The sequence below is a fragment of the Triticum dicoccoides genome, chromosome 7A (genome assembly GCF_002162155.2).
Source record: "Triticum dicoccoides isolate Atlit2015 ecotype Zavitan chromosome 7A, WEW_v2.0, whole genome shotgun sequence".
In the NCBI taxonomy this organism is placed as follows: domain Eukaryota; kingdom Viridiplantae; phylum Streptophyta; class Magnoliopsida; order Poales; family Poaceae; genus Triticum; species Triticum dicoccoides.
Genome location: NC_041392.1, coordinates 34,411,371 through 34,420,764, shown reverse-complemented (window position 1 = coordinate 34,420,764; position 9,394 = coordinate 34,411,371). Strand labels below are relative to the sequence as shown.

At 48.7% G+C, this 9,394-nt stretch overlaps 1 protein-coding gene across 1 annotated transcript; it reads left to right on the top strand.

The window, feature by feature from the left end:
• The first annotated feature begins 278 nt into the window (after positions 1-278).
• LOC119332220 (arginine decarboxylase 1-like) lies at positions 279-3,277 on the top strand. Its single transcript, XM_037605406.1, has one exon. It carries the CDS (start codon positions 844-846, stop codon positions 2,983-2,985), a length of 2,142 nt encoding a protein of 713 aa, XP_037461303.1. The 5' UTR covers positions 279-843; the 3' UTR covers positions 2,986-3,277.
• The last annotated feature ends 6,117 nt before the right edge of the window (positions 3,278-9,394 follow it).

Below are 9,394 nucleotides of genomic sequence, written 5' to 3'. Positions count from 1 at the left end.
GTACCCCCACTGACGCGCGGGACCCGCGGGAGGGCGGGCGGGGTCAAACCGCACCTACCCCGCTCGTCCACTGCTCGCCAGCAAGCCAGCCGAGGCTCAACGGAAGCGGCAAGTTTTTCATCTCACCAACACTAGGATGGATGACCGGGGGAGGCTGCGCCCCAGCCGTCCACTTCTCTCTTTCTCTTCTTTCTCTCAAAAAAAAAAGGATGGGCCCCACGGGCCTTGCGGGCCTCCTATAAAGCCGGCGCCACGCACAGCCGCAAACCCATCCACCGCCAGCAACGCTCGCTCCTTCTCCCATCTGCGCATCCATCTCCACCGCACCACCAATCGATCCACCCCAGCGCCGCCGCGGTTTCTCCAGCCCCGACTGAACGCCGGCGTGGGGAGCCCAGCCTCCACAACCGGCGACGCGACCCTCCCCGCCGCGCGCCCCCCGCCCGCCTGCAACTTTTGCGGGGGTAGCCGGGGCTCCGGCCTCGGCGGCTTTCTAAGCCCCCTTCCTTACAACAGGATCCAAAATCCCGTCCTAGATTTCTTCTACCTCCCCTTCCAGAACTTCCTCTTTTGGCATCAGTGATCGTCGGAATCTCAACACCCGCCAGTAGATTTCGATCCTCATAATTACTGACTTTTTGCCGTAATTTTCTTCTTCGCTGTTCGTCGATCGATCTACAGCTTTTTCGCCACACACAATTCTTTTCTTCTTCATCGGATTCTGATTTTTCGCAGAAGCAAATAGCAGAGAAATTCCTGACTACAGCACAAAGAAACAAAAAAGATTTCTGACTTTTTTCCCCAGCGGATTAGCTTTCTCCGGTTGCTAATTTCCGTGACGAGATGCCTGCGCTCGCCGTGGACGCCGCGGCCCCCGTGGCCCACCCCTTCGCCGCGTCCTGCGACGCGTCGCCGCGCTTCGTCGCCGCGCCGCTGATGCTGGGCCCCGCCGCCGTCGTCGCCGCGGCCGCCGCCGAGAAGCCCGAGGTGGCCGCCTGGTCGGCCGACCTCTCGTCGGCGCTCTACAACGTGGACGGCTGGGGCGCGCCCTACTTCTTCGTCAACGACGACGGCGACGTCGCGGTGCGCCCGCACGGCGCCGCCACGCTGCCCGGCCAGGAGATCGACCTCGCCAAGGTGGTCGCCCGGGCCGCCGGCGCGCGCGCCGGCGGCGGGCTCGGCCTCGCGCTGCCGCTGCTCGTGCGCTTCCCCGACGTGCTCCGCCACCGCGTCGAGACCCTCAACGCCGCCTTCGGCTACGCCGTGCGCTCCACGGGCTACGCCGGGCGGTACCAGGGCGTCTACCCCGTCAAGTGCAACCAGGACCGGTACGTGGTGGAGGACATCGTCGAGTTCGGCGCGCCCTTCGGGTTCGGCCTCGAGGCCGGCTCCAAGCCCGAGCTGCTGCTCACCATGAGCTGCCTCGTCGCCCGCGGCAGCCCCGACGCCCTGCTCATCTGCAACGGCTACAAGGACCTCGAGTACGTCTCGCTCGCGCTCATCGCCCGCACCATGGGCCTCAACACCGTCATCGTGCTCGAGCAGGAGGAGGAGCTCGACATTGTCGTCGAGGCCAGCCGCCGCCTCAACATCCGCCCGGTGGTCGGCATGCGCGCAAAGCTGCGCACCAAGCACGCCGGCCACTTCGGCGCCACCTCCGGCGAGAAGGGCAAGTTCGGCCTCAACGCCGCGCAGATTCTCTCCGTGGTGGCCAAGCTCAAGGCCCTCACCATGCTCGACTGCCTCCAGCTCCTGCACTTCCACATTGGCTCCCAGATCCCCACCACGGCTCTGCTCGCCGACGGGGTCGGCGAGGCCGCGCAGATCTACTGCGAGCTCGCCCGCCTCGGCGCGGCCATGCGCGTCATTGACGTCGGCGGCGGCCTCGGCATCGACTACGACGGGACGCACTCGGCGCAGACCGACATGTCGGTGGCCTACAGCCTGGAGGAGTACGCGGCGGCCGTGGTCGTCGCCGTCGGCCGCGTCTGCGACCGCAAGGGCGTGCAGCACCCTGTCATCTGCAGCGAGAGCGGCCGCGCGCTGGTGTCGCACCACTCGGTCCTCATCTTCGAGGCCTTCTCCGCGACGGCGCCGGCTTCCAACATGATGGACCCGGCGACCGCCTACCTGCTCGATGAGCTCACCGACGACTGCCGCAGCGACTACCGCAACCTCATGGCCTCGGCCGTGCGCGGCGACTTCGACACCTGCGGCCTGTACGCGGACCAGCTGAAGCGGCGCTGCGCCGAGCAGTTCAAGGAGGGTGTCCTCGGGCTGGAGCACCTCGCCGCCGTGGACGGGCTGTGCGAGATCGTCGCCCGCGGCATGGGCGCGGCGGAGGGGCCGCGCAGGTACCACATCAACCTGTCGGTGTTCACCTCGCTGCCGGACATGTGGGCCATCGAGCAGCTCTTCCCCATCATCCCCATCCAGCGGCTCCAGGAGCGGCCCGCCGTGGACGGCGTGCTCTCGGACCTGACCTGCGACAGCGACGGCAAGGTGGACCAGTTCATCGGCGGCAGGAGCAGCCTCCCTCTGCACGAGCTCCCGACCCACGGCACCCGCGGCTACTACCTGGGCATGTTCCTGGGCGGCGCCTACCAGGAGGCGCTGGGCGGCCTGCACAACCTGTTCGGCGGGCCGAGCGTGGTGCGCGTCTCCCAGAGCGACGGGCCGCACTGCTTCGCCGTGACGCGCGCCGCGCCGGGCCCGTCCTGCGCCGACGTGCTCCGCGCCATGCAGCACGAGCCGGAGGTGATGTTCGAGGTGCTCAAGCAGAGGACCGCCGACGACGGCGTCACCGCCGCGGCCCTCGCCAGGGCGTTCGGGTCAATGCCGTACCTGTCGTTCGACGCCGAGGAGGCCTCGGCCATGAGCGGCGCGGAGTCGAGCGGCATGAGCAGCGACTCGGAGGGGTCGGCGGCGGGCGCCGCCGAGGATGATGACGAGGAGTGGGAGTTCATGCGCGGGCTCACCGTGTGACCACGGCGAGCTTATACTCTCCTGTATCTGTCGCCGGTCCAACCGGCCGGCGATGTTTACTTTACCAGCCAGCAAGCGGCAGCTGCTGCCGGTGTTGTATCGTGTTACTCATGGTCGTAGCGAGGTCGTCGGGCGTCTCGTCGCCGTTTAGTTTCGCCGGAGTTTGTTTTGGCGCCATCTTTTTATTTCCCATGCGTCGGTCCACTGTTTCTTTCACCCTTTTCTTCTTGGAATAAATAACAAAAGGAAACTAGCAGTAGTATGTTTCTCTCGAATACAATTGTTTACCCCAGCTCTTCGTTTCTTCGTGACAATGCTCGGTGGATTCGTGGATGTGGTCTCAATCTCCTCGATCTCCATCCCTGTCGACTGTAATTTTGTTTCTCCAAGTTCAGACCTGGAAATGCACAGCAGAGAGGTTCCAAAAGGAAATTGGCCCTGCTTTCTGTGCGAGTCTTTCTAATCTCTCTATCGTCCTCGTGGCTGCTTTCGAATCTCTGCATCAACCACTCAGGAAACCTCGAGCGGTGCAGCCATTTTGTCCCACCCTGCATGCACTTTCGGGAAAAAGTTGGCCGCTTTGTGATAATATTCTGCGTCGTCCCCACGAGGATGCTCGGCAAGGGCAACACGACGCAGAGGCTCTAGAGGCCATCTTCTAGATTGGATTCCTGCTCTGCTCGCGTACGGGGAAGGAGAAGAAGAGAAGAGGCGGCAAAGAAACGACGACGGCCACACCACATCCCTCCCCAGCAGGCAGCAGGCCACAAGAGAAGATGCTTCAGTCCAGTCTAGCCAGCCAGTGCGGCGCAGCCACATGTCGCCCTTCCTTCGCGGCCGTTGCGTCCGGGATCGGTGAGCGGACCCAAGATGTCCGGATCTAGTCCATCAAACGCTCTGACGCTTACGAGTTTTCTTGGATTTGGTGTCAAGTCCCGCGACCCGGCGATGCATGAACCGGAGAAAACTAGCAGCTCATGTGGATGTCACTCTGTCAGGCTGGTGGGTACGTACGTACGTACGTACGTAGAGACGTAGAGTATATTCCAAGGAGCTTTGCACATGTATTCTGTGGACAGCCGCGAGCATTTTGGATTTGGATTCCGGGGTACGTGGACCGGGCGGGCGAGCCAAGTTTTGATGTGCCAAGTAGTTTTCTGTGCCCCGCGGCAACAGGATTCTTCTTCAGGCTCGGCGACGCCGGGCCGGACACCTGTGCTCTGCATCTTGCCGCCCCCCTTTCAATAATTCACGAGGAGCCGGAGGATTCCTTTTTCTGATCATCGTGTTGCATTTCAAACAACATGGTTGGATGCCAAAGACAAGGAGCAGTGGCATCTCGGTGTTTCTCTCCTTCTCAGTTATCTGATTGTTGTTATTGTTCAGATGCGATCCTGAGGCTGGTGGCACTCTTGAAGATAACATTGAGAGGGGCCGTTGATTCCAATTGATTGTGTAGCCACTTAGCCTAGCCTGTGATCTGACCACATTCGCAGGGGTTGCTGTCCAGTTTCAACGTGCCACTGTATAATTTTTAACAGAAATGGAGGTCCACACAAACACAAATGTTTGATTGCAGGAACGGCATGGCAGCTGATCCTATGGTCCGTAAAGTAGAACCTCTGAATCTCCCACAAACCATTGGTCGCATATGATTTATGCTCCTATTGGACAACCCCCTGGTATAGTGTTCTGAATCCGAATCCAATCATCGCTTACGGTGACGCCATCTCGGCCGTCCCTGCAGCGATCGGACGGCCTGCAGCGGCGCCGGCACTAGCATGTGGCGTGTGTTCCATCCCCCACCCGTGAAGCATTCAGATCCAGTTCCGAGATGATTGGCACGCCATGTGCAGTTGTTTCTTTTTTTGTGTGCGAAAAAGGGCATGTCTTGTTGTTGATCCATGGCGTTTGCAGATCCAATAACAAACTCTTTCAAGACCCTCCCAAATCGGTAGGAGCCGTCCATATTTTATGATCCACTGGCTAGTATTAGCATTAACTCTTTCAAGGTATGATCATCCTAACCATTCTGCAGGGTCATTTCGGAATTTTACTTCTACAAACTAGGAAAGAAATTAAAGTGCTATGAAATACTTTCTCCGTTTCTTTATCTAAGGTGTATTTGTTTTTTTTGACAAAATTCTAGAATGTAAGGTGCATTTCTTCTAATTCCTTGCAATTCTGTTTATATCCCTTCAGAATAAAAGAAAGTATATCTCTCCTGATTACATGTATCTCTCCTTGTAGAAAAAAATATAAAAGAATCTCTCTTCCAATTGCGTGGATCTCTTTCTTTCCTAGTCTAATTAATTTACTTGCCGCTTACAAACAAATAGTCTAAGGATATTTTCGTCCTAAACTCTTTGTAATTCCGTGCCTTGATTACCGTGCCAAAAATAATGCACCTTACATAAAGGAACGGAGGGAGTATGAAAAGAAGGAAAACTATAAGAATATTAGTGTTTTTAGGGAATATAAGAATATTAGTTAGAGTTATCTCTATCTTCTACTATTAAAGGTGAGTTGGTTCCCTCATCTCCCCTCCTTCCTCTTTTGCCCTTCCCACGACCCCCTCCCTCAATTTTTTTGTTGATCTTTTTTTGTACTCTCAACTGATGCCTCACAGAACTAAAATCAACATAAATAGAGTAACTTGGAATAATCTAAACCAAATTGATATTTTCCCAAAATCACATACTGCATTAACTCATTCAAACCTTTCCAAAATCACAACTAAATAGAAGCATTTCTTTCTTTCCCCGACAAATACCCACATCAAATTAAATCTTACAAAATCTCAAGTAAATCAAAACTTTCCTTGCATTCCCAACCCATACTCACATCAAATTAAATCTTATCAAAACATATAATATGGTGGGTGTAAAGCATAAATCAGATATAATTAGTGTTGACCCACTAGAATATGTATGCAACCATTGCAAGTTTGCAACACACGTGCAATTAGCTAGTACTAATCAATATTGAAGTACATACTTTCCAATTTAAGTTTCAACACAATGGAGTGACTCGTGGTATTTTGTTTCTGTGTTAACACACACATTTTAAAGAATAAATAGTGCCAATTATTAATTACCCAAGAGAAAAAGCGTGAGGTTTTCAGAACACATGGAGAATATTATGTGTTTTATGTAGGTAAAATTATAATGATTCTTAATCGCATAAGTACTTTAGACATACTATATTTTCTGTCATTTGTTTCATACACTTTTTTGCGAAAAGACCCAAATCTATTATAAAGATTCACCATAAGTACAAAGCACCCCAAATATAGGAAATCTTGATATGAATACTTAAATACATTAACATAATCCATATTAAATGTAAATCAGATGAGATTGTCCTGCCAACACAGATGGATGTGACAAGAACAAAAAATAGACAAACATAAAGGGATTATTGGCTTTGCAAGTTATTGGAGTATTCCATAGGATTGTGATCCTCATTTTTTTCCTAGTTATTATAACATTCATTTTATAGCAATGGAGGTACTAGATCTCTTAGGATAATTTCCATTTGACATAATTCGTGAGGATTGTTAGCAATCGGTGAGACCTCAATACTAGTTTTTGTAGAAAGACATAAAGAACTTAGAGACCAGCATGCTAGAATTTTAAAACATGAAAAATTGAAGTGGATGGAAAGACATGAAGATAAAAAAAATTATAGACGGAGACAACAATACTAGGTATTATCAGACTAAAGTAATGGGAGGAGAAGGAAAAATAGGATTACATACTTAGAACAATAGGAATGTGTGATGGAGGGCGAGGCTCACTTGATGGCTTACATTAATGGATTTTATATAAAACTATTTGGACAACCTAATTGTTATAATATTGCTCTTCAAACTCAAGATATACCTTAAATACGCTAGGAGGTAGGTGGATGGGAAATTGGTATAACCTTTTTCTAGGAAAGAAATTCATGGTGTAGTTTCCCAAATGGAGATAAATAAAAGTTCTGGTCCTGATGGGTTCCCTTTAGATTTCTATCAGGAGTTTTAAGTTTTGGTTAAATGGGGTTTGCAAGGACTTCTTGATTTTTTTAAATCATGGTGGGTGAGATATTGCTAGGTTCATTAATGGGATAATTACTCTTGTTCCCAAGACTAGTAATGCTAAATAAATTCAGAAGCTCAGGCCTATTTGTATTCTGAATGTTAGCATCAAAATCATTTCTATGGTTCTCGTGAACAGATTAAGTAAAATTGTTTCCCATGTTATTTCCTCTACCCAGACTGCTTTCGTTAAAGGCACAGACACATCATGGAAGGAGTGGTTGTATTACATGAAACTTTAAATTATTTTCATTTTAAGAAACATAGTGCTCTATTTATCCAAGGTTGACTTTAAGAAATTTAAGATAAATTTAAGTGGCCCTTTGTTATTCAAATTCTTAAAATGAAATGACTCCCTAGACTGGGTCATGCTTACTGTGAGAGGGGATAATGTGGGGGTTAGGGTAAATGAGAGGCTTGGTCCTTACTTTAAAACTCACAAAGGCCTAAAACATGGTGATGCTTTATCACCTCTGCTCTTTGATTTGGTTGCAGATGGTATAACTATTATTATTGAGAAAGCCAACATTAATGGTTTTGTATAAGGAGTTCTAAATGAAATTTTAACTAATGGAGTGAATATTCTTCAGTATGCCGATGATACCATCCATTTGCTTCAAGATGATGTAGAAAGCGCTAAGAATCACAAACTCATCTTTAGTGCTTTTGGGAAAATGTCTGGACTTACTATTAATTTTCATAAGAGTGAGTTGTTTCTTTTTGGGGAGGCTAAGAATAAAGTTGAGGTTTCTCATGAGATTTTTACTTGTTAGGTGGCATATTTGCCAATGAAATATCTGTATGTGCTTGTTTCAGATAAAACGAGAAGGAACAAACATTCAGAAGGTGTGGAGGATAAAATTGAAAAAAAATATGAGGATGTTGGCAAGGCAAACTGTTGGGCTCTATTGATGGCAAAATGACTTTGGTTCAAGTTTTACTTACTAACATGCCTCTTTTTATGACGTATTTTACCCCATCCCCGTGGGAGTTCTTAAGAAAGTTGATTTCTTTAGAGATAGAATGGTATGGAAGGATGACGAGGATAAAAATAAATATCATTTGGTTAAATACAAAACTTGTTGTAAACAAAGAGATCAATTGCGTTTGTGGATTCTTAATTTGGATCTCATGAATAAAATACTATTAGCTAAGTGGTGTTGAAAATTTGAAGCTGAATATGGGCTTTGGAAATCTATGTTTAAAAATGAATACGTCATTGTTGGGTGCATCTCTAGAGCTAAAGGTAGATCCACAAATTTTTTTAGCATTTTGAAATTCAAAGATTTATTTTATCAATTCTGCAAGAGAAGTTTGGGAGATGGCCATAATGCTAGTTTTTGGGAAGATTGGTGGGTAGATGACGAACCTTTAAAAATTGCTTACCCCAGGTTGTATTTGTTGAGCTTTGACCATAACATTAATGTTGTTGAAGCATTGTAGAAAGGCTGGGGGGGGGGGCTTCAGATTCAGAAGAACTATATACGGGGAATCTTTAGAGCTCTAGAATAGTTTGAAACTTAGATGTGAAGATGTATAAATGGGATCTGGTAAAGATAAAATAAAATGGATGCTGACAACCGATAGAAATTTTTCTGTCAAATCTTTATATTGGAAACTGACTAAATGTGCAATGTTCCTCAAAAGTTCTTATGGAAGATTAAAGTTCCCTCGCTTGTGGCTAAAAAAAGCATTCTCACAGAAGATACTCCCTTAAGAAGAGGAGGGGTTGGTAGTAAAATGTGTATATTTTGTGGTAGAGATGAAATAGTGATCATCTATTCTTCCAATGCCCTCCTCCTAGTTTAGTCTAGAGCCTACTGAAATGTGCTTTTAGCATTAACTTCAGTCCAAATGCACTTGGTGACTGCTTTGGCAACCGGATTAGAAGTTTCGCAAAGAATGACAAAAAGCTAGTGTTGGCTAGAGTTTCAGCTGTTTTCTCGTATGTCTAGAAATGCAGAAATGATGTTATTTTCGAGAACTTCAATGATCCTCATAAAGTTGATTTTCTATTGGACTATTGGATGTCTATTTAGCAGATAAAGGAGGAAAGCAGAGGGGTGCTGCTGCTGGGGCAAAATTGCTCGAACGGGTTGCAAATAATTTTTACAGATCGTTGCAAGGCTGGAGACATTGGGTATAGAGGATTTGTGGCAAAATCTAAAGCTTACACATTGGGTCTAGAGGATTCATTTCTTCCCCTACGAGAGCTGCGGACTGCCCCTATTTCTGCAATCTTTATCGAGTTTCCTTTTCTGTCTCTACTGCAGTAATGCTCCTAGGTTTGCCTATTTGCCTAGCTTAGCTTCTCAACCCTTTTCATGT

What these genes read in the sequence shown, in the direction of transcription:
- LOC119332220 (XM_037605406.1), top strand. Translation starts at nt 844, where the DNA reads ATGCCTGCGCTCGCCGTGGACGCCGCGGCCCCCGTGGCCCACCCCTTC.